The 26,067-nt window shown below is 44.9% G+C and overlaps 1 protein-coding gene across 3 annotated transcripts; it reads right to left on the reverse strand.

Moving 5' to 3' along the window:
• Positions 1–2,667: 2,667 nt before the first annotated feature.
• On the reverse strand, positions 2,668–24,654 carry LOC149341904 (pyroglutamyl-peptidase 1). Of its 3 annotated transcripts, none has more exons than XM_089544202.1 (6): positions 23,793–24,614; positions 22,960–23,001; positions 22,179–22,345; positions 21,832–21,942; positions 18,169–18,296; positions 2,668–15,164 (listed from the first exon to the last, which is right to left on the reverse strand). In XM_089544202.1, exons 1-6 carry the CDS (start codon positions 24,043–24,045, stop codon positions 14,915–14,917), a joined length of 951 nt encoding a protein of 316 aa, XP_089400328.1. In that variant the 5' UTR covers positions 24,046–24,614; the 3' UTR covers positions 2,668–14,914. The 3 variants fall into 3 exon arrangements, with proteins under 3 accessions (XP_089400328.1, XP_089400330.1, XP_089400329.1); XM_089544204.1 differs by lacking the exon at positions 23,793–24,614 and adding an exon at positions 23,263–23,295; XM_089544203.1 differs by lacking the exon at positions 21,832–21,942 and having other exon boundaries at positions 23,793–24,654.
• Positions 24,655–26,067: the final 1,413 nt, after the last annotated feature.

Below are 26,067 nucleotides of genomic sequence, written 5' to 3' on the forward strand. Positions count from 1 at the left end.
AGTCATCCTGCATGCCTTTTTTATTTTTATTTTTAGTTTTTCTTTCTATTTTACTTGTTATTTCTTTTTATTTTACTTGTTACTCGTGTATCTGTGTTATCTTGTTCTGCTTGGATCTGTAAGACGATCTGCAGTATGAAATAAATAAAAAAAATAAAAAAAATTATGTGGTTCTGGGAAGATATGTCTTTCTTTCTTGAAGTGGGTAGTAATTTCTTTGTAGGTTGTCACTCGCTCCTTGGCCGATCTGAGCTCGGGGTAGCGCACCTGAACGTTGAGGCTTCCTAGCAGTTTGAACTCGGCGCCGCAGTCATTTCAACACGTCATCAGCGGACATTACACTAGCACAAGGTTTGCGACGCATCTTGAGCGCTGAGTTTTGGTTTCCCACGGAAAAGAACACCAGATTTTTGTTAGCTACAGGGCTTTATAGAGGATGACTTTTTCCTTGCTATAAAAACTAATATGGCATTGTCGTCTCCGTGGCTATAGACTGGCCATAGACAAAACCGGCAAACTTCATTAAATAAAAGTTAATTAGTAAGTTTTAATTAACAAGTAACTAATTAGCGCGTCTCTCGACTAAACGTTTTTTTTTCTTTTCAAATAGCCTACTTTTTAAGAATTTTTGAAAGTGTTCGCTGAAACACCCGGTACAGCAAAGCCCGAGCTCTGACAGTCAGTGCATCCTAACGCAACTATCTTACACAAATGCCACAGTATTAGTAGGAAAGCGCTCATACGATCAGAGCCGAGCGAAAAAATCTTGCTTGTCTTGTGCATCGCTCGGTGCCACAGAAACTGTGACACCAAGCAGCAACATGGCCCTGGGCCCTGGCCGCCCCTGAAATCTGACCTTGGCCGATTTGGACCAAAATCGATATCCAATCATAACTGAGTATGCCCGACACAATGGCGACCTCCATATCTGGCCCCGGCCACCCCCAAAAAAGTAGCCATCTCGTTGCTATGGCGTTGCTTATGGCATCAACATTTACGTCACTGCCCTTTCGCACGTCACACATTGGTTTAAGCGAAGTTAATTCCTGGCAAATTTTTTACTCATGCGTTCGTACTTTTCTCGCAATTCTTTGTGCACTGCATAAATCCATCTATACCGTAGGTCGTCATTTTTAACGCCCGATGGAAAATGATGCAGGTTTCAACCAGGGACTTCAGACTTTTTTCTGGAAGGGAGGGGCGAGATTTCCAATTGTTTTGGTTATTTTTAATCCAGGTTTTACTTAAATATTTATTAAATTCTGTTTCTGTACAAAGTTTTATTTCTTAGTGTATATAAAACGTAACATGAAATGAATAGTCAACTTTATAAAAATGTGCACACGAGGAGTGATATAGACTACATTAGAAAAGTTTACATACAGTCTGTTTCAGATCTGCTAACCCTGCTCATGAACAAGATGGCTTCTTGTATTTACAGGAAGATGACATGGGCATGTTTAAGAACTCAAACGCTATAAAGCCAGCTTAAATTATACATGGCAAAAAGGCATTTCGTTGCATTTTGGCAGCCTGCAGAAAGATGGTGCCCAATGCCTGGGTGTGAAAGAACACGGGAGCCGGTCTCGGCATCACATTTTGATCTATACGTACCGTACGCATGAGCTCGTGCATGGTATAAATTGCACTTGACGTTATGGATGCCATCTTTGAGTACAGAGGCTAGCTTCCACAGTGTACGCAAGAACCGGTTGGTGATAAGTGGATTAGCAAAACACCCAGGTTTTCACTGCGCTATCCGGGCCCCAAGATGGCGGCCGCTATGAAGTCAGAGCAAACTTTGAGCTCAAGGTTTTGTAGGAACTCACCATAAGCCTGCACAATGTGGGCGCACGTGAGCACACGCAGCGATAATAAACCACCTATATTGCCTTATTTTCCCGAAATGTCAGTGAGACAGATTCCCATTTTTCCTCTCCTGCTAAAACGATGGACTCACACAATGGACCAGTGGCCTGCGGACCAGGGGTCACGTGATGTCCCACTTCTGTTCAGTGAGGTCCGTGCCTGGCCCGCGTACTGAGGAAAACCAAGCGCACGTCTAATCCAGCTTTCGCCACTCTAGCTCTCCAGGTGGTGATAAGCGGATTAGGCATGCACATGGTCTTTTGCTATGCTATGTTTACTAACAATGCGGGCAAGGCGCAAACTTCAGGGAGTGGAAGTAGGTTGTCACATGACACCTGGTCTGCGGTCCCATGGCCCGTCATGTGAATCCACCCTTGCAATTTGCCAAAATGTTTGGAATGAGTCAATCACCCCTTGCTATTGGGCTGACCTGGCCGGGCCCAACGGCCGTTCAGCTGGACCTGCTATTAGGAATGTATGTAGCGCGACAGAAAAGACAAGGGGCAGCAGATGAGCGGGACAAGTGCCACTCTCACACGTGCTACATGCATTTCCTGTAGCAAAATGAACCAACTCGCCCAGCGAAAAGTATTACCGACCCGCTAACGGTCACAGGAGCATGACGGGCCGACTAGACCCGACATTTTCAGGCTCATGTAAAACACCAGAATGCAGCAGAACAGTAATAACGAAAAAACTTTGCCCTTTATATTTCGATCATTGTGCTGAGCTATATACTAATTTGGACACTGCAGACACTGAACAGACAGTGTGTCATAATGATAACACTACAATCTGCACTCTTGCAGTGCCAAAATGGGAGCCCTTTATTACAACGTCTCCACGTAACAGGAATGCATAGCAAAAAAGCTCGTTGGTATACATTTGAAGTGAATAAAAAAGAAGAAGACCTGTCCAAAATAATGGAATAGTTTGCAAGTGGCACAGAATGCACAGCTCGATATGCCACACAATCAACAGACTAGGCTAGGTACACAAAAAGGCTTTGGCGGCGCAATAGTATCACAAGATGCAAGTTGCTGTGACTGCAACAACAGAGCTTAAAGGGACACTGCAGACAAACTGAGGCCTGTATCGGTAGATTACCATTTTCTAACTACAATGGCACTACTTTCATTAAAAACAGAGCTTAGAAGATGAGATATAGGTGTCACCACACCAGCAACAGAATTTGTAAGCAAACTGTAGTATGTCAAGACAGTATCTTTCTGCATGGCATAAAGAAGCCAGGGTAAACCGCCATGCACTTCAACATGGTGATCACGGATACTTTTTCAGTGTTAACGTCACAAGTTTGAATCAAGTGGTGGGAAATCTTTGAAATCCAAACTTCTGAGCAATAAACATCTTTTGCTGCCAGAAGAACAACAACATAGCTAAAGAGAGTCCCAGCATCGATTCTGATTGAGAACAGAAATAGAATCGTCCTCAGAGTCCCTTTAACGGCACTTTTTGATTTCAGGCAAAAGCAAAACAAAACCAAGAAGACCACACAAACTGTCTGCTTTAGCAAGAATACAAATGCTGGAAACACCTAAAGTTTCTCCAATAGCTGACAGCAATGAACTTGAAAATTTCGAGCTGGTTCCTCATTTACTGAAGATCGACAATAGCACAAACACCATACAGAGGTCAAAGGAAGGAAAGAAAAGACATTAGCGCTGAACTGTGAACTAAACTTCACAGTTCTGATCTGTTAGTAAATATGCAGAAAGCGTCAATAACATCTTTAGCTGCTGACAGTTCAGCGCTAGCCTCATCCCTCCAGTGCCTTTGCCTTCTCTGTGGTTTCTATTTTCTCTGACAGCACACTTCTTTCCAAAATGTGTGAATGCCCTTGGCAACAAGGTTACTTCTGTTGCTACTATTCCCCATGTGCCATGAACATTTTGCTGCTGCTGCTGCTACTATCAGATATAACGCAAGGACAACTGCAGAAATGCCGTGACACTGAATGGCAATAAACATGTGGTGGCCAAAGGCTAATACATAGGAATCAAGAAAAAAAAGCTCATACATTGATGAGAATGGCCATGAACACTTTGGAGCAGGCTTCACAGAAAAAGGGCAGGTCCATATGAAGCGCCTCCACATATTGCAGACAGAGAGCAATGCTAAAGAACAAGAGCAAAAAGTATAATTTCTCTTCTCCAATATGCAACTAGTGCTTGAATAGAACAAAATTTATGCGACGCTTACACGATTGCACAATCTGTACATACAGTACTCGCAGCAGTGGCTGTGCATACTGCTATGAATTTGTCGACATGAAAAACTGTGAAGACAGTTTGGGCCAAGAGCATGCTGCGAAATCTATGCCACCCAGTGTGCAGTGCACCTTACCAACATGAATTATGCTGATGAATCAATAGTCTACAATAAGAGTGCTGTCCACCTACTACAGAAATCAATAAACAATGCAGATATATTTGTGTGCATGTGGAAGTTATTTCACACTGCCTGTTTTGAAAAGTCAAGTAGTCATTAATATACAGCAGGACAGCTTGTAGCAATGCGATGTTACATACTTGACGTCTTCCCCGTTTCCTGAAAAACCTCCTGTGCATATTGTTGCTGCCACCAGTTACATTCAACAGCGTTGTGTCACTTGGGCTTAAAGCCCTTGGACTGGCTTATCCATGGTATACCAAAAAGATATTTAAAAGGTGTCGGCAACAGCGCAAGCATGAAGACACAAGAAAATATGCATTGGGTGAAGCAGTTTACCAGACCTAATGATAGGTGCCATGCAAGACTTCAGGCACTGCTTGACACATATAAGCATGCCACTTCACCTCCCCTGCATCCCCCATTTCAAAAAAGAGAGAGAGAGAAGAAAGAAAATTTAAGCACCTCACAGCATACGTGTAAAACAGAAAACTCGAAAAAATTGGTGAAAATGACAGAAAAATAGGAATGCAATTAATAAAAAATAACTTCGGTTATACATGCCAGTTCCCACTGATGTTTTTCAACTTTACCTACCCAAATTAGATCATTTCCCTGGTCAGGCACCTAAGCCTCAGTTATAACTTTCTTATAGCATTGCTATGCATGGTCCAACTGACTTCGAATGTGTTTGTATCCTGATGCATATGCGTTAAGAACATCCTTGTAAAGTAATGGGCTGGAGGCAGGAGCCCTCGGCAAGCCGGAGTGAGCCACTCAAGTGAACCTGTGGAAGATAGGCAATGCTTTATGTGCGTGGGCATCAGTTACACTGCCATGCTCTACAAGAGGCATGTCAAGGGTTCAGGGGAGCATCTGAATTGCAGGCAGCTGAGCGAGGCATGGAAAGAACTGGGAATACGGTAAAATCTCGTTCCATCATTTCTAAAAAATTTGAGGTGGGGTAACATATTATCCGGGAAAACACGAGAAAGCAGGCGGCACTGCGCTTCATCCACCATGGAGAGGCACAGGAATAACAGGTATTCGGCTTGGCTATTGTTGAGCACGAAACTTGGACGACTCTTCTTGAGGTGAAGCTCAAAGAACTGCTGTGAAAGTGTCCGTGCCAGTTTCCCACTTGTGTTAAATTTAGTGAAGATGTTAAAAGTGGACAACTAAACTAATCTTGTCTGCATGCTGAGGACAGCATCGCGGCGCACAGTGGTGCAGCTGCCGATTCAGATACAAAATCCACATTTTTGGCTCAACACTAGCCAAGTCAAATAAACTTTTGTCTTCCTGGCATTTCGTCGGTGGATGGAGTGCTCTCTAAAAAAATTTGCATAGACGGTGTCACCAGCTTTCCCTCTAGGCAATATTGAGAAACTATGGCCCTGGCGGCTGATGGTCATGTGTCATTAGATGATGTTGCATGCCCACTGGCTAGGCCTGCTATGTTCATGCATGCATGGTATGATCACTAAACGTATCATATGATTATAACTGACTAATTTTTAACATTCTTACTGAGAAAAATCATATTATCCGAGAAATTTGTCGCATTATCTATGGGACATTTTTATTGCTCACAATTTAGAGCATATGATTTGATAAAGTATCATTGCAATTCTAGTGTAAGTAGGTCACAACAATGAAGCTTCTGCTTCAGCAAAGTTTTTCGTGGGTCCCGTGAATTTTGTTGTAGTAGGATCCGAATGGCTACAATATCGCACCCTATTGGCCGCGAGATCGAGCAGAGTCGCCACCTCGCGGCGCAATGGCAAACCCTCCATAGTGTGGACGCTCGCTCGTGTTGCCTGCTAGCCAGCAGTGTTTACGTATGAGCATACGACAGACATTCCTCGTGACTGTTAATTATTTCACTGTTTCAGAGCTCTCCTATTTACATGTCTGCCTCTTACGCTGCCATGAAGACAACTGTTTATATTGAGCATGTAATGCTGGATCATGACATCCTCCGTGAGCAACCGCAGAGTGTCAAACCACAACGAATGGGTCGCTGCCGTCCATACAACCGACGGTAGCCGCCCAGCAATTGTACATTGTTGTCAACAGTTTGAACAGGCCATTTTATGCTCTCCATCTGCATGATCTAGTCTAGTTGAGTTTTTTCTTCTCGCTATGTCAATCGGTGTTGTAAGGCATTTTTACATTCTTTATTACTGTAAATTTTTAGGGCTATCGCGTATCCGCCACGTTCCAACAGTGACCAAATCTTGCCTCAGAAAACTTTGAAAGCATTGAAGATTCACATCATTCCCAGCACCTAAAGGAAACAGCAAACATTACCTGGTCAAACTAGATAAAGGTACGCCATTGTTGGGCAAGTAACATTGGTACTTGGTTAAGCGCAAGTGTTCTCCTGCCTAAGCTCATTGCTTCTGACAAGTAAAAATTAAGAGAAGAATTCGAGCAACGTATGTACTGCACCAGTCTATGGACCAGAATATAGTAGCATTGAATATCATACGCGGTGAACTTTCTTTCCCTTCATACGTGGTGGTGTTTAATTGGCGAGGAGAAATAGATTTAATAGTCACACGAATGCAAAGACAATCGATTTTTCTCGGAACAGCGAATGAATATGCGAAGGTTTTATTTCCGGTACATCTTTTTCAAATGTCCCCAATTTATGTTTTGTAGAAGACAGGAACTGTGATAATTACAGTGCTAAAGAAATCATTTCCTCAAAATTCCCTTCATATGCCTAACCGCACTCGCATGCAGTGACCTGCAGTGTCTTCGCAGCAACTAATTCATAGTTTGCATATCAATGTATAGAAGTTACTTGCTGAAGCTTCTAAATTTTGGTGATTGTAATACTTCTGTCACATGGCCAAACTCATTTTAAATGAGTACCACTCACCTTCAGAGTCATTCGCACAGTGACAAACGATTAACTGCACTGAAATTGGCTGCGAAAATCATAGCCTCACAGTAAGCTCGGCAAGCTCACGCCACTCGGCTGAAACATTCCTCACAAGGTACAGCCTTTGTCAAAAGTTTGGAGCCCAGGGGGTTTGCTTCTGGGCCTCACTGTGTGGTTCATGATGCATCTCCAGCGCTCCAAATTTCCTCTGGGTAAGAAGATTTCTGGTTCTGCCTCCTTCAATGGGTAGGAATTCCCAGAATGCTTCAGGAGTCCGACTGCAAGGCTAAGAAGTAAACCCCCTGGGCTCTAAACTTTTGACAAAGATTGTACATGTGTGAACAGTCAATTCTCATGCGCGGTGAAAGTTCTTGTGCAATGCTGGCATGATTTACTTTGAGGGAACAGTTTAGAGAAGTGCTGATGTCATCTAGCCAGACCAGATATGTGCGCGGGTGGTACGCTGCCAACATTGCCTTTAATCCGCTTAATCTTCTACTCAAGAACGCTAGTGAACTAGACCATGTCTTTTTTTTTTTTTACGCAGATCAGTGTGGAAAGTTCCTGTGCCTCTGCGTGAGCTAAGAAAATGCTAGCACAGCAACTAATGTATCATCCTGAAGTTCCTCACGTCTCTGCCCAGTGAAGCACCTGTCGTGAAAGACAGGCACAGCGGCGTCGCCTTGGAAAAAAAGTATGTTTCGAATGACGCCTGTCGTCTAAGTGTAGCACCGTGTCTCGCCACAATGACAGCTCAGGAGGCGAAATGCACCCACTGGCAGTCAGTCACAGTAAATTTGCCTGACATCTGTACAACTATGTCACTTCTGTGGCATAAGCAGCGGTGCGTACATTGATGAAAAGGTGAAGGAAAAACAAAACTGCCGTTAGTGAAGTGTGACACACTAAATATACAGTATTTACTCGCATAATGATCGCACTCACGTAATGATGACACCCCTAAATTTTGTTGGCAAAATTCATTTTTTTTTATTGCCCACATAATGACAGCACCCCGAACTTGCCACTGCAATTTGTTGTGTGCCAAGTCTAGCCGACGATGATCGTGCTTGCTATCTGTCTGACAGATGGCACATGCAGGTGACCATCCTGCTCTGTCAGCACTGCAGTGGCAGCCACCTCTTGGTTGACCTGCAGTCACACGGGCAGTCTAAAAGCTGTTATGCTTAACCGCTGATACCAGACTTAACTGCGGTTATCTCAAATCACGATTCGCTGTTGTCACAAGGCTCGCCACCGTTCTGGGTTGTGGTGCAACGAACGAAGTGACGCGGTGATCCGGAGCAAAGCGACATTTGCGAATATCTTGCAGCACAGTTGGCACAGTGCCGAGAGTGCTGTCCGACGGCGCAGTCCGGTTGCCGCACTGTCTCCACAGCCGAATACACAGCATAATAAGCCCTGGGATATGGGAATGTCAAATATGAATCCTCCTTGAGGATCGCTGACCTGTACCGAGTTGCTGGTAGGAGTAATAACTGCGATACAAGCTAGTTTTATGTTTGCAGCTGCGTAGCAGCTGCCGCTGTTGCAGCGCAACTGACCCACCAGCACGACAGCTTCGCTGCTAAGGCGTCGCTGAAATCGATCGTATATATTTCTTTTAATACGAAACAATGAGAATGTCAGTAAGGCAGCACCATAAGTGGACCATTTAGTATAGTGTAGGTCAATTCAAAAGCACCGTCCACAGTGGCTTCAATATGAAACTAGTTAGGCCTAGCGATGACTAGGGAGTCGCACACCAGAGCGCCGTCGTCCGCCGCGCTTGCAGGCGGCACCATTACGTTAAGCGCGCAAAATCTGGTGCTGTGAGCGTTGCAAACATGTCACTTAATTTAACGCGGCGGCAGGCACCGGACGTTTTTCGACGTAACGGTGGTATAATGCGTACCACCTTGAATGCGCCGGGACATTGCTGCAGTACGCTGTTGCTGCGCCTTCGGACGAGATCGAAGGCTGCATAAAAGTGCCGTCGCATGGCACTGTACAAACTGTCTATTTTGAAGTGTTGCTCTTGGAACATGATTTAGTGCGATGAAAGTATGTTCTTGAAGTGGGCCAGCTCGTGCGCTTTGTGCTACCTTCTCGGTTAACGACGTAAACCGATGTTGCCAAGCTTGGTTCGCGATAGCCGTGTTTAGCGGCATAATGCGTAACCGTGTGTACCGCAAGTTGCTGGTCAGACGAGGGTAGTCTGCCCAGCAACTTGTCTGCGTTTTCGGGACTCAAAAATTTTTTGTAGAAAATTTATCCCGCGTAATAATCGCAGCTGCTCTGCCCCCCTCCCCACTTCCAACTTACGTGTTGCCTATGTCTCCTGTTCAAATATTGGTCAAAAGCATTGGTGCAGTTTTGTCAAAAAAAGCCTAGTTGTACAGCACAGGCAGCAGGGTTAAAGCGAGGGTAGTTCTGCGCAGTTGGCACAGCAATCTCACCGCTGCAGCTCACTACACTTTAATCCATTTTCAACAATAAACGAAGTCTCATACAAAAAGAAAAATAACCAAAATTATTCTCAAAAACATTCGTTTGTAGTCTAAATGAAGACTAATTTTCTTCTTAAACTGACCACCATTAAACGCACGATACATACAGCAGGCCACTAAATAAAATTAGGGCGGCATTTAAGCTACATCTTTAATGGTATGAAGCAATAGCATTAATAGGTCTCCTCGATTTGGCTGCACTTTCTGCAGCAGTTCAGGAGGTGCAGCACTGTCGCACTCGATTTGACTTCGTGCTGCACGAGCTCTTCTGCACTAGTCGCGGCGAGTTCTCTTCTCGTGCAAGTAGTGCAAGGTGCTTGACGGGCTCCGTAGCAGACGGCTCCGCGGCCATGCTCATTCCGCTGCTGCGCCGACCGCCGCTCCGACCGCTCGCTCTTTCCAGTTATGTTACATGACTAACCATGTGATTCACTCTCGCTGAATAAAGGCCAGTGCTTGCCGCCTAGACACTGCTGACATATGGATCCAGAACCGGCCACCAGGACGAGTTGTTTGACTACTGAGCATTGAAGGCGTCAGGCTGCTTATAGCAATTCCTACGACAGAGAGCGCCACAAAGCCGCTTTGGCTAGAGATAAGTTGCGAAAGCAGGCTTGTCGAGTTGATGAAACTGATGAAGAGCGGGGAGAAGCAGCGGCATAAGCAGCAAGAGTATCTCAAGCGCAAAAGGGCAGCGCATGCTGCCAACCTCATCGCATCAACATCAGCCACTGGTTCAGTTGCCTTTCGCTCCCTATAACCTGGCTCAGCTGAGTTGAGCCCACACCATTTTGCATTCTGCCTCCATCAACACGCCACTAAAATGAAAATAAAAATTGGTTTTAAGGAAAGGAAACTCGGTGCACACCCGAATCACACCATAAGGGAAGGAATAAAGGAAGGAGTGAAAGAAGAAAGGAAGAAAGAGGTGCTGTAGTGGAGGTCTCGGGATCAACAACCTGGGGATCTTTAATCCCCACTGACATCACACGTAGGGCATGAAATTGGGTTCTGGATAGAACGCCGGTGCACTTTGATGTGTTGAACAGAACACTGGTTGTCTTCGGTGCAACGTTAGGTTGCACACAGCCAAAGCTCTCGGCCGGGCATGGTAAAACAACATTGAAACCACCATTGTGTCTTATCTCACCGGAGCTATTGCTCGACATTCAGTTCAGCAGCGTTGAACCCCTGCAAGTTTTTTAATGGGTGATCGCAACGCTTATGGTGACTCACGGCGAGGCCGCCGTCAGCCGTGCTTTTGCCTGCCAGCCAGTCCCTGATAGTCGCTCCGCCGTCACCGTCTGCCGACAGTGAACACGAGTTGTTGACTTCAAATAGGGGCAACTTTTTCGTTCTGTAATCGGCTGACAACCGCAGTCACTTTTCGGATAGAACGGCAACAGCCTGAATCACGCATATGAACTCAAAGGTTGTCTCGAGCGGAAGTCTGAATAACCTCTTGAATTCAACGTTTGTTGCCTCTTCATAGTATGTATACCGTTGACTCTGTAACGGCCGACCTGCGCCACTTTGCCCATTGCAAAGGAAACGGCGGCATCAAATTTATCACTTTTGGAAGTAACAAATTTCATAGCCGTTCCACGAGATGCGCCACTTCGAACAAAAGCATAGTGTTCAATACAGCTAGCACAATCCCGTGCATATGTCAAGACATGTGACAAACACCAGAACACGGCTCAATTTTTCACTCGATTTAGTCGCTCTACCAAGAGCACTAGTGTTAGGCTACACTCGCATCGCAAGAACTGGCACGGCACTTTTGTGAACTAGGGCAGAAAGTGCAGCCAAATAAAGGAGACCCAATGGCTCCCTTCAGCGACTTCTCTTCACACACAGTCACTGTTCTTTGTTCACACTCACACATTTATCGCAACACAGTTTTCCCATTCCTGCTTTTAAACTTTTCCATATTGCAGTTTACATACATAATGTTGCTTCATATACACGCACATTGATAGTACTCACTGCACTACACACACAATCACATGGCCACAAAGGTACATTCCACCTGGATGCAGGTTCTGCACCGAGAAAACTGTGCCATTTGATGGAGCAGCAGCCTGCATCAGATCACGGGGGTTTCCCGGGGGCCGCTGCAAGCAGGCGCCACTATGCCACTTCAGGCAAAGAGGAGATGAAACGCCAACATGCATTTTGGTATTCGCTTACTATTTCCATTATTATAACTCCAATTACACACACACTCATTAGCATAAACTTGCAAGAAACATGAAAGACCACATCAAATAGTACGTATAAAGCCCTGCTCGTAACAAAACTGCATAAGCTTGCCTGCGTGGCCACCCAAGGGTCGTGGGTCCGAATCCTGATTGAAATATACAGAATTTTTCTAACGTAAAACCACTTATTTTATAAAGTTAAGTCGTTTGAGACATGTGTTGACCTTTAATTCACATTACAAGTCCTCTTTTCAATTATTTCGTCGTTGGTTTCTGGCCACAATGCCCATGCTACCTTTTCCACTGAACGGGAGCCTTAAAGCTATTGCTTTAATACACAATAAAGAAATTCACTACAAAATGGCACACAGGGGTGGATGTATGGTAGGGGGGCTTCCTCCAAGTGAGAAATTTTGTATAGAAAAACCGTGCTGCACCCTTTCTTTTTTTCTTTCAGTGAAAAAAAGTCTGAGACATATGTGGTTCAAATGAGGCAGCTCCCACCGACTGCCCGTTCAAGAACAACCCATAAATCTGCCCTGATGACACAACAGTTTGAAAACAAAGCAGTGTAAACTGTGCAAGTTTTTTCTACCTATGTTGCTATCCACATACACTGTGTCCTTGGTAAGGCAACTATATCCTTCATAAAAATGAAACATCATAAAATTCGCGGTCCACTCAAAGTGTAATACCAGAAGCTCATGAGATCAGGTGCTTGCAGTGAGTAAGGATGATGCCTGATGTGCTGCATTCACATCCTTGCACCGTCAGTAATGGCCCATCACCATTTTCTACCAGTTTCTTGCTCCAAAAACTGCAAAATGCTTCAGACAGCAGCCCCAACTCTGGCTGATACTTTACTTGACCTGGGCTCTGCAGCTTCACCCAGCAAGGCAGTAAAAGTGTCAGCAGTGAAAGAGCGGCCAATTCAGAAGTCAAATAGGTAAACATTCGGCATTTCTGCTGTAGAATTTGATCAATACCAAAAGAGTACAATTTCATAAAAACACATGCATGCCAAAATGATTTAGCTTTGTGCAACGTCCTGCTCACAGTCAAGGAGTATACCAAGTAATTCAGCAATGTCAACTTTCAAACACGAGTGTGGCTTGACAGACAATAATTCACCAGAGAATAACAGATGCTCAAAAGACTAATACCCCTGTCACACGGACGTTTCGAAGGCCCTTGAACCGATATTCTATCGACTCAAAGGCGATTGAGTACTGCTACACGGCCAGTTTGAATGTCCATCGAATCAATAGTCTATCGAGTCGACGGAGCAACGCAAAACTCTATCGAGATTTGGAGGACCTTCGAGCGTTACCCACGGCAACGCACACTTTCATGCACGATACATAAGCATGAACAAACATTATTCTCTCAAACTTTAATGCAAGCAGTAAACTATTAGCCTGCACAATAATTTAAAAATTGTATTGGTCTGGTTTAAAGCGCATTATTTTTATGCTATCGCAGAAGCCGAAAACGTCAGTGTTGTCAGTGTTGCCAGAGCCTTACAAAATTGCGACAGCAGGTCATCTTTCAAGACAACGCAAAATAATAGCTAAAAACCTCCTATAGGCGCATTCACACTTGCCCAAAAATCCGGCGAACAAAGCAGACTCGGCCACTTTTGACGCTGATCGGTCCAGACCGATTTCCGCAGCACGGCGACAAACATGGCGGCGCCCTTCAGAGCCGGACCCCTCGATTTGGACTGAATTCTCATTTTTGCTGCCATTTCAGTCCGTTCACTGGCCATTAATTGGGCAGTGGTCTTTTGCTTCGTCTCACCTTGCCTATAACGAAACTTATAAGTGATAACTTTGTTTTATTTTTTATTTAGAGTGACAATTCTGCTGCTGCTAGGCTTAAGAAGAGAGTCGATTTGTTGACAGTAATTGTTCCCGTCCTGACAACCAAATGGCGCCACTATAGGCTGAGTTTATTTTTGCGTCTGTGCTAGCATACGCTGCACTAAAAGTAGAAATGTGCCTGCGTTTAGTGCACGTAAGCATGCATATGCTTGTGGTATGTAGACAGCGTAAATTTATGCACTTTTCTCACTGTATCTGTGTACGCTGCGAGCAGCGACGTGGAGTGCAAAAGTGAGAAACAGCAGTGGCGCAGCGGTTCCACCTCGCCCGGACGTCAACAGATGAGAACAGCTCCTAGTTTTTGCAGCGAGCGAATCCGCTTCGCTTGCCGGATTTTTGGACAAGTGTGAACACGCCTTATGACTGCAAAGAAAGTGTATTTCAACATTTAGTTAGGTTCCATAAAAATATTTTTGTTATTTGCGTGAAACCAAACATAGCGACTGTGGTGCCACAAAAGCTTGGCGTAAGACGCGAGAACCATTTCAATGGCCATTGAGGTTTGCGTGTAGCAGTAACACAACTCCCTCGAGTTTGTCGAAAATCTCGAAGGCTCTCGACTCGATGGCCACTGAAACTGGCCGTGCGACAGGGGTATAAATCAAGTAATTCAGCAATGTCAGCTTTTCGTATTTTATGGCTTGACAGACAATAATTCACTGGAAACTAAGAGGTGCTCAAAGACTACACCAAGTAATCCAGCAATGTCAACTCTCAAATGGCATGGCTTGACAGACAATGACTCGCCAGAAATTAACAGGCACTTAAACATTTGAGACAAAAATCCACGTAAAGCAGGTACTAGGCACTCAAAATTAGTTTGTACTAAATGAAACCCTTTATTTACAGAACAAATAAAATTCGAGCAAGTGCAGGCTTGGTCAACTGCAGATAAAAAACGAAATACTAAATGTTTTCTCTAAAAGGATTTAAAGCCACTGCACAGCAGCACCTTTGATAAGCAGCCGAAATCTAGCATGTCAGCAAGAGTGACATGGCCCAGGAGGGGGCTTGATGCCTACCACTAGAACAAACAACACAACTCTTACAATAAAATGTGCACTCATCCAGGACACATCATACCTTCACTACTTTGCAGAGTCATGCCTGCAATTCGCAACTGTAGCTTGCACACAGTCAGCGGCGTTAGGACGAGCTACTTTCACTGCACCCTGCCGCAATAACCCGATTTTCCTCATTCTTACCCTGGTCATGCTTGCTACCAGCATCTGACCTGGTCATGTCCCTCTTTTGCTCCAGGAGGGCCAGAACAATTGCGCTCACAGTGCAGGCAAGCTGCTGAACGCTGTGAGGTTCACCTATGGGCGGCACGTGGATAAAGACAGTCCAAGGGCTGATCCTGAGCGAGGTGAAGTAGATGAATTCGCAGAGGTACCTAGAGAACACAAAGACAGCATGAGCATGAGATGAGCTCTGCCATCAAGAGCAAAGGCTTGTTACTGGCACCTTCCAAATAGGTGTGGGAAAGCAAATCTTGTACCGTATTATACTCTGCTTCCCAGAAGATATCACCCCAAACCATAGCCCCCCCTGCCTGTGGAGAGACTTGTGCATCAGTGTATTTTAGCGTACGCCTATTCCTTTATGACTGGTTGGTTTTATGGGGTTTAAAGTCCCTTGCGATAAATAGATCTCTGGTATTATTAATAAAGCGACTGAGGACATGAGGGACGCCGCAATGGAGGGTTCCGAATAATTTTGACCACCAGTCATTCTTTCAACGTGCACTGACATTGCACAGTACACGGGCCTCCAGAATTTCGCCTCCATCGAAATGCAACCGCTGCAGCCGGGATCGAACCTGCATCTTTCTTGTAACTGCAAAAGCAATTGCACCTTATGCAACTGCCATTACAATCAGATTTTTCAAACTGCAAAACAAAACTCATTTGAGCTTTTAAGTTTACAACTGTGTAATCAACTTATAATGATTCCAGACACAATGATGTATCGCTTACAAAAATCAAGTTCTATAGATTTATCAATTCCTCCATTGCTGCTATGTAAAAATAAACCTTATTATAACGATAAAATCACCAGTGAAATAACGGATACAACGACCGGATTATGGCCGCCCAGAAGGTGTTTGCCACACAAATTTGTCTGAAAGTTTGATAAAATAAAATACTCTGAAGTGAATGCCGTAAAAACTTCGTAAACAGACCAGCGTGGCAACATCACTGGGCATCGCCCTGGGAACCAAGTGCCACCAGCGTCACAGTCGCTAGAGGGAGGAGGGAAGAGCTTGCTCGGCCACCCCTGCCCAACGCTTTCTCACGCAAACGATGAGAATTTACTTTTTTTTTAAAGCGCTACCTTTTCTTAGCGCATTCCTCCATTTCTTGGTGTCCGCAGCACAGACCTGGGCAGCGTGCCAAGATGCTATACCTCCATAACATCACGGCATGTATATCTTTTGAAGGGAGCTCCAGCGGGGGTCAGGAAACTTGGCAGAGTGCTACGACTCAGTGCGCCCTTCACAGAAGTGCCTGTGGGGGGTGGCTACATGCATGGCTGAATACGTGGGCGTGTTCTTTTTGATTTTATTTCTTTTTTCTTGCCGGTCCAGGTATAACGATAGTCGGTTACAGCGATCAGATTTTAGGGTTTTCTCAATATCTTTACAAGTGGATTGCACTGTAGTGCACCACGTTTACTCCTTCTGAAGCAACAAATGAGGAGGTCATGCAGTCAAGCTGGAAAGCTGGGACAGTTGGTTGTTCGCTGTAATATGAAAAGACTAGTACTTCAGACGGGGGACCAAGAAATAAAGGAAGCCCTAGTCTTCTTATAACAGAAGGAGGTAATCTTTGCAATGAATAGCTTTAGTGCTGAAGGCAAGATGTTACGAGCACTTTGGAAATGAGTGCCTTACCTGGACGCTTTTCTGACAGATGACACAGCAGGAAAGAGGATGGGTAAGCATCAACTTATTTAGCTGACTTCACATAAACATCACTGGTCATTACAGCCTTTTGCACAATGCTTTTCAACTGTGCAAGTGAATGTAGTGTTCCCTTCAACAAGCAGAGTTCAGTTTGTGAACTACATTGCAGTTTTGTGCCACACAAGCGATGCGATGACAGTCAGTAAACCAAATAGGCACTGAACACTTTCAGTGGCGTTCACAAACCTCCACAAAGTGCTTTACTACAATTATAAATGCATTCAAAGCTAGCTTTTTTCCCCAAAACAAAAGCATTTACCTTAGATTTAGTGACATAATGAAGTACTAAAATTAAACAGGTCATCTAGTAGTAAGAGCAGTTTACATATAAGCAGGACAGTCATATAATTTAGTCTGTGCCAACTTAATGTTACCTTTGAAAGGTACCAAGATCCACATTTCCAACTGTGCCTTCGTTTACTCTTTAAAGAGCTACAGAAGATATTTTAGAACTGGACGAAGGAGTCAAAGGCGTGAAACTTTCAGAAAAAGCATGCGAAATCTTTTTTGCTAACATATTAAATGGTGATTAATTGTAGATGCTGTTCATGCTTCCCCTCAGTGCACAGTGCCAGGTAGGGCACCCTGTGATCAATTTTCCATCGTAGTAATGCTTACTCAAAAGAATAAAGCAGCATAAAGCAAACAAACACTGCCAAAGGCAAAGCCATTGGAGTGTCGTTTGGTGGCATTTGATGGGACAAAGCCGGTCATGGGTGCAAGCAGCAAAACGAGCTGACCGTGATGATGGCATTTCCGAGCTTCTCTGCACAGCTGCACCGCTATAAGCAGAAGTCTGAACATCGTCCTGGTTTTAACTGGACATTATGCTAATGCCAATGCAAAAGCACTTTGCATGCTTTACCTTCAAGCTTCATAAATTCGAATCCATCCCTTCGAACAGTGAAAAAAAAAAAAACACTTTATCTTCCCGCCAACTCCTTGAACTGTCACTTTACACAGAGAGCCAAGTGGCTCTGCAAACCCATTTGCTTGTGAGTGCGCTCTCCAGCGACACTAAAACTTCCAACAAAGCAGGTTGCAGACAGCACTGCCGCTTAGTGACAACAGCCCAAGGCTACAAAATTTGCGTGGGTGATACCACTAGGGCTCGACTTGCTTTGAGACTCTTGCTCATCAGGCAAGAAGCAACAAATTCAATGAAGCAGCCCAAAACCAGCTGTGGATACAGGCCTTTCATGCCCTTCGGACCACGTGCTTTCTTGGACTGCAGCCACAGCATGAGGGAGCCTCACATTTAATCTCTGTAGACTTCTACAAGCAGATGCTCGCAATGTGATGAAGGCCCTCAACATCTTTGTAAAAAGGTACTACACTAAGGTATGAGGTACTACAGGTACTAAAGGTACTAAGGTATGAGGTACTACAAGAGGGAAGCAGACAGCAAGGCCACCTACAAATGACAACCCACCTGCCTGCATCGTCTGAAGTGCCAACAGGAACTGGACATCCAGCTGTCTTTAGCTTCTCAGTCAGTGCAGCGAGGTCAAAGCAGGTACGAAGCCGTTCATTTTGCGGAGATACCCCACAGCAGAGACCCTAAATCATGACAAGGAGAAAAAAAAATGGGGACAATTTTGCATGGTTAGGCTAAATGAGAATTAGGTGCACGAGCACTTTGGTTTTCATTTCGATTTTGATTCGAGGCTCGGTTTTTAAAGTCAAGCTGGCACAAAGATCGGCGAGATCGGCGAGTGGGTGCCCTAGTGCCAGCGCACTAAAACTGGAGGGGACAATTAAGCTCCACCTTAAGGGTATGACGCAATAGTGTTAATGAGTCTCTTTAACGCCGAGGGGTGCACGTCACTTCACAGACATGTACAGCCCCTTTCACACTGAGAGGGAAACTGGAAGCGCGTGAAGACTGCACTTTGCAAAATGCTACTGCTGACAGCCGGTGAGAACTGACAGTAAACGCACATGCACAATAAGTGCATGCGCCTTGTGCCGCCCAGTATCTCCGGTTGTTGGCAGCAGCACTTTGCAAAGTGCGGTCATCACATGATTCCAGTTTCTGTCTAAGTGTGATAGGGACTGCACACTGTTCTTTCTTTCACCATTATTATTATTATTATTATTACTACTATTATTATTATTATCATCATCATCATCAGCAGCAGCAGCACCAGTCACACTACGCCCACTGCAGGGCAACGGCCTCTCCCACAGACCGGTTCCACAAAGTCCACTGCGCATGCGCGCATTTACCAGAAGCAGTGCAGCACAATCTTGATTGTAGTCTTTCACGGTGGCATCTGCACGACACCCCGTCTTATTTGGGGCCTTGACTGGCATAAGCCACGGTTGCAGCAGCTTTCCGTCGTGTCATTTATTGTGGTCAGCTAAAGAAAAAAAGAAACGCACGCTACTACAGAGTTTTTAAGGGGTGCAGAGCTAATCGCAGCTGGTGCAGTGCTTAGAGGGTGTGTAGTTGCTGTATAATGGGGGTGACTGCAGCAGCGACGTAGAGCTTGTTACTCAAACCTTCATGCTTAAATGCTGCAGGTGACAATGAAAACATGCCTGACTGTCACTTTTGCTCATTTTGCCAGCAGAACATTTCTATGCATAGCAATGCATGCGTCTGAGCATCCTCAGACTGTGCTTACATTTCTGAGCATTCCATTTGGCCCTGTTAATTTTCACGGCATCCATCAAAGCATCCACTCGCCATGAAATAAAATGCTTGTTGTCTTTATTTGTCGTACTTCTTGCCTATACCGAGTCCGCAGTTGTTTTATTTGCTCAAATAAACATAAATATATTCACAAAGTGCTTGATGGCTTACCGGCAAGAAAGCTGAGCAGTATGAACAATCTATACCATTCTGCTGACAATTGCGTGTGTTCAGTGTAAAATAAGAAAACGAGAAGCAAATTGGGCACGTTTTCAGTACGCGAGATAAGGGTTATAGTACTTGCAACCAATAAGCCTACTTTTGTGAGCACTGTTGTAACACTGACTGCTTTTTTATTTAGTGTAATATAATCTTTGCTGCCGGGCGCCTCCCACGTGACACGCTCTCGCTATTTTCTTAGTATGGATGCGGACATGTGAACTCATGGATAAACACTAGATGGCTGTTTTTTTTATTTTTGAATATACTGAGTAAGGTGGGAGTGATGCTCTGGAATAAATGGCATGTCGCTAAATGGAGTGGCCAAGGACCAATCTACAACACAAAAATGACAAATTACTCCATATTTTTAAGGTTTTACAGTCATGATTTCTCATGCCAAGAAATATATAAAGCATTGTTGCTACTACGGCAGCTAGAGGTATCAGGAGTAAATGTGCCCATAGCGCATGCATGCGTTGTGGACTCCTGAATGTAGCAATAGAACTTCACACAGTTCTTCCCTCACAACCTCACATAGGGCAGAAATCGTGGTAAAGATGTCTTGACAAAGCAGCACAAAATTGAATCCAACTGCCTTCCTCAAAGATGTAAAAGGCTTTACCAGAGCTTCAGACCAGGGATACGACAGCTAAATATACTGAACAGAGCTTCTTCAGCTGCCTCTCATGACCAGCTTCTGTGTTCTGTTTTCGAGACGTTTTCTTCTTTTCAACAATACAAAAAATCCTGGGCCCTCTGCTTCGCATAGCTGTTGGAACACATGATACCCCTCAGGTGGACCCATTCATGCCACAAACACGGCATTCATGCAGACAAACATTGTGTGGCGATGCAAGCAGGACCGCTTCTTGCGCCGACGTGGCCGCCGGCCAGAGTACCACAACTCCTGGAGTGCATCGCGGTGGCGGTGGTGTAGCACAACTGCTCGTGAAACTGGTCTAGTTACCCTGTCCTGTGCCAGCTGAGGCCACCCTATCCTCGCAAACTTCTTAATCTCATCCGTCCACCTAACTTGCTACCGCCCCCAGCTATGCTTCCCTTCCATTACTAGCGCAGCACCTTTTGCTCACCGACTGTGACAACTTTATCAGATCCGTTAACTGGTTAAGGAGCTTTCACACAGCACGACATGCAACAACACTGATAATGCTTGTAACCATGACAAGCCACCATCAACCCAAAACTATACATAAGTGTGACAAAAAAGTGTCACGTTGTGGCCTCCACAAAGCTTCAGCGGCACTGCCATCACCATGCGGACTATGCAACTAGAGGCCATCTGCCTCCTAGATTTGGGCTGTAGTCACTTGCTCTTTCTTTCCAATCCGAAACATTCTCCTCATGAAACGTTTGCTGCTTTCACAATTCATTTCACGACTGAAGGGAGCAGTGTGGTGTAAGCAACAAATACAAGTGCATTTATCACAACAAAATTAAGCTATCCTGACATGAAGGTGACTGGAAAGAAAGGTCTGGCTCCACTTGCCTAAGCGAGGCAAGTACATATGTGTGCAGCTCCCCCGTTGTTATTGCTTTTTTTAATTCCTTGAGTTTTTTCACAACCCAGCTTTTAAAATAAGGTTGTACTTACGTTTTTGTCTCATGGCCTGATCACTCAACTTTAAGCTGTAACTTTTTTCACAGTGATATTATTTCATACTCTAAACGTGGCCATCTGCATGTTGATTACTTGTACACAAACTACTCTTGCGAACAAACAAGCAGAGATACTATACAAGGCTTTTGAGTGCAAAAGGATGCCACATATTTCACTGACCGAAACCGGTGATTCTTCCTTGGGAAATAATATTCGCCAAAAAAACTGAGAATTGGGGTTCTGAAATAGACTGAAAAGTCCGCTGAATTTTCAAGAAATAAAAACCAAAAACATCGAACCCCTAATTATATGCAGTACAGACTGAAGGATCTGTTTAATGGTTGAGTTTACCTCTGAGCACCCCATGTGTTTATGTCGAAGGGTTGAAGACACATAAGGTGAAATACCAAATATGTTCGTTTTGCATGGTTAGTGCAAGGGTGATAAAATTTTGCTTGGTTGCAGTTTAGTGCCTATTGTTAATGTGAAAACTAAAGCTTGCCATGAATCATATTTTGCGAGACCAGTGCACCAGGTGCGCAGTGGCTTCAATCATGTGTTTTCAGCCTTGATGTGTTTTCAGACCACATTGACACTGAAGAGTGCTGCTACATCACCTGTTTAGGAACAATGCCCCGGTTGTCCACAGCAGAGTAGCTGCCATTGTTAGCTTGGTTCTCAACAACCAGGTTCCGAGCAGTGGCGTTCATTCCACAGTGCACTACAAGCTGAAAGAGGCGATACGATTTCTCATGATGGCAAACATTGAAACAACAAGCTGTATCAACACTATACTTGCATGCGGAAAAAATTTCCAACAAAAAATTCCAATCAAATATGAACACAGTGAGACCAACTGACTTCTTTTTTGGTCATTAAAGAACATAGACTAAAAAGAAGAATCAAGTTCTGAAGAATGGTGGATCGTATTATTTGCAGCTGTCGAATGGCAAGCAAGACTTACATCAGGCTTGAATTCCTGCCACAGCTGGGGCACAACAGTCATGACAGTGTCGTATTCCACGGGCACTTCTTTCGTCACGAGCTTTACCCCTGGGATACCAGTCTTGGCGAGGGCTTTAACCACCTCACTGCTTGAATTGTACCCATATCCTCGAAATAGGCCGAATCCTAAAAAGCGCGCGCAAAAAAAAAAAAAGAAAAAAGAAAAGAAAAACGATACCACTTCGGGTCAAGATCAAGAATATTGCCTATGGGTCAAACAGAACTGGCAAAGGTTTAGTTTTAGTGGGCGCACATGCAAGCATATAATATATACACACGCTTTCACAACTTGAATTTACCAAAATAATAATAACGCTCCTGAAGCATCTTAATATCAGCTGCTGCCAAAGCCGCGAAAATAAGTTTAAAATCGCATAAATCGAGTCCCGATCGATTTAGGACCTGCAATAAGACACGGTTCTGGGACGCCAGCGAGGAAATTGCCTAAGTACTTTAAGCAACACCTTTTAGTGATGAGAAATGCTCACGGTCCCTTTACGACTTCGGTGACTGCCGGTAGATAGACTACGCCTTGAAAGTTACAGTCTCAATGTGAAAGAGGCCAGATAATTGGAAAGTAAAAGTAGTGTTTTGATCACGATCTACCGCAAACCATGGGCGAAAAATTTTAGCAAAGAAATCACACTGCGGCTGCACTCCACTCGCCATGCACAGGTCAGAGAAAACAAACATCACGTGCTCAACGTTTCACAGGAAGGCGAGCTGAATTCAAGGCTCACCTGTTAGCACAACTGTCGGCTCGCTTTCAGGTAGGCACACACCTACAACAACAGACAACAAGGCGTGAAATTTTTGGTTTTTTTTCTCTCCCTCCAAACTTCGGTTGGTGCTGCTGTTACCGTGAAGCCAAAACGTCAGACCAGCGTCAGATACACAAGCTACAAGTGCGACAACTTAAATTGTGCATGCGCTCCGTTCACTGCATTTTGTTACAGTGTCATGGCACATTCAGGGAGTAAGCACTGCACTCTGGAGATTGCATGTTGTCACCAAACCTGCCAGTCATGCTACCAAGAACTTACCGTTCAGCGAGTCACTGCTCGCCGCCGCCATTGCAAATTCGAAACTGGAAGGAAGCTACAAACATTTTACTGTTTTGACTTTTCTTTTCTAAAACCAAAGAGCACTGCCGTATATATTTATAAAAAAAATAACTGTTGCTAATGCTACCATTAATTTGCAAGTGAACGTAATAATCAAACAAAAGCTCTGCCAAATTTCCTCAGCTAGCAATGAAAGCGGCTCAGAGTTTCTATGCAGTAAACAATGCGCGTCATCGACATGGCGCGGCATTACAAATGAAGCTTCTACTCGAATGAAAAGTCCGACGCCGAGCGTGCAGACGCCGCTGTCGCTGATGTACTTTTCTGCATTTTAGCGATTCTCCCAAAAATACTGAAAGCCACCGCAGCTTAGTTTCAACCCGTGCACCAATATCTCCAGAATTTTCACGGAGAGTGCTCTTATCGAGGCCCCAATGCTTTGCAAACATTCTTCAGCACACATCAACGAACACCTGTTGTGCTCTCTAGCACACCAATACTAAACCTACCTGTCGCATCTGCCGTATGTGGCGGTTTGCTAGAGCAGGCCAGCATCCGTGCCTTTCTTGGTAAGTTAACTTGTTCTCGATGCTGTGTTCCAAGCTTTTCACAACAGGGCACTCCACCTTTCTTGCTTTTCATGCAAACAAGAGCACATTCGGACCTCTCACATTTTAACACCATAAAAAAACTTGCGATGCTGCGCGCCCTGTAGACAAATGAAAATGTTGCTCTTCTGTGATGTCGCGTGCAAGGAAGCATGGTGAAATACCACTCCTGGCGAAATAAATGCGAATTTATACTTGTAGTGAAGCGAAGAAAAGCTGCACACACCGTGACGAAACCTACAGCGATGGCAAGACTATGCCTTCAAATCTACAGCAAGCCTACTTAACCTGAAAACGCGGCGGAAAATTTCTTGATTGTCTCTCTTCCACAAGTTTTATCATTTGACCTCAGGAACATCAGCCACATCACCAGCTCATCGTATCGCCAGCAGAATAAACCGCCGCAACGCCGCATACACGCTCACGAAGCGAAAATCGCCGCTGTTTCGTCATTTCAGAACTGGAACGATTAATCGATTACACCTTATCAACCCCATCCATTTCGAACTTGTCATGCCCATTCCCTCATGGAAAAATTGGAGGTACACAAGCTTAATTAAGGATGTGACGCGGTAGCGTTAACGGGCGAATTCCTACATACCATGCGGAACTGGTCATTCTCTACTTGAGATTAATAGATCGCGGTAGCGTTAACAGGCGAATTCCTACATACCATGCGGAACTGGTCATTCTCTACTTGAGATTAATAGATCCCCAATAGTCCTCATACCATTCCTGGCGCAGCGGTTAAGCGATGCACCACTACCCTGCGATGGAAGGTGTTGCCATTGGCGAGCGTTAATGGGCGAATGACCACATAAAATGCGTAACTCGTCATTCTCTACTCTACATTCATAGGTCCCCAATAATCCTCATACCATTCATGGCGCGCGCAGCGATTAAGCGATGCACCACTACCCTGCGATAGAAGGTGTTGCCATGGGCGAGCATTAACAAGCGAATGACCACATACCATACAGCACTGGTCATTCTCTACTTTACATTCATAGATCCCCCATAATCCTCATACCATTCCTGGTGCAGCGGTTAAGCGACGCACCACTACCCTGCGATGGAAGGTGCTGCCATTGGCGAGCGTCAACGGGCAAATGCCTACATACCATGCGGAACTGGTCATTCTCTACTTTGCATTCATAGATCCCCAATAGTCCTCATACCATTCCTGGCGCGCGCAGCGATTAAGCGATGCACCACTACCCTGCGATAGAAGGTGTTGCCATGGGCGAGCATTAACAAGCGAATGACCACATACCATACAGCACTGGTCATTCTCTACTTTACATTCATAGATCCCCCATAATCCTCATACCATTCCTGGTGCAGCGGTTAAGCGACGCACCACTACCCTGCGATGGAAGGTGCTGCCATTGGCGAGCGTCAACGGGCAAATGCCTACATACCATGCGGAACTGGTCATTCTCTACTTTGCATTCATAGATCCCCAATAGTCCTCATACCATTCCTGGCGCGCGCAGCGATTAAGCGATGCACCACTACCCTGCGATAGAAGGTGTTGCCATGGGCGAGCATTAACAAGCGAATGACCACATACCATACAGCACTGGTCATTCTCTACTTTACATTCATAGATCCCCCATAATCCTCATACCATTCCTGGTGCAGCGGTTAAGCGACGCACCACTACCCTGCGATGGAAGGTGCTGCCATTGGCGAGCGTCAACGGGCAAATGCCTACATACCATGCGGAACTGGTCATTCTCTACTTTGCATTCATAGATCCCCAATAGTCCTCATACCATTCCTGGCGCAGCAGTTAAGCGATGCACCACTACCCTGCGATAAAATGTGCTGCCATTGGCGTTGCTTGTGAAACCCAGGTTGATCTTCCCAACTGACCTTTCGCGTAGGTTGCGTACCCAACAAGGGCATCGGACCTAGGTGGCCCACCTCCCAACAATGTTGCTTCTCTGTGGTCTTTTTGTTCACGGCCAACAACGCCAATGCTAGCTTTCCTGAGGCATAGAACCCTTAACGCCGTCGTCATAATAAATAAACCGCACTCTCGTTATTCTATACTATCCCCACAACTAGCCTATGTACAACAACAACGACAAAAAGCGTTTGTTCCTTATCGAAGATTGGCAAGTGTAATACGTCGAAAAGTAGCCCTCACTAATGATCACCATGAAAATGC

This window comes from Amblyomma mixtum, chromosome 5 (genome assembly GCF_055824585.1).
Source record: "Amblyomma mixtum isolate Tamu chromosome 5, ASM5582458v1, whole genome shotgun sequence".
Lineage (NCBI taxonomy): Eukaryota > Metazoa > Arthropoda > Arachnida > Ixodida > Ixodidae > Amblyomma > Amblyomma mixtum.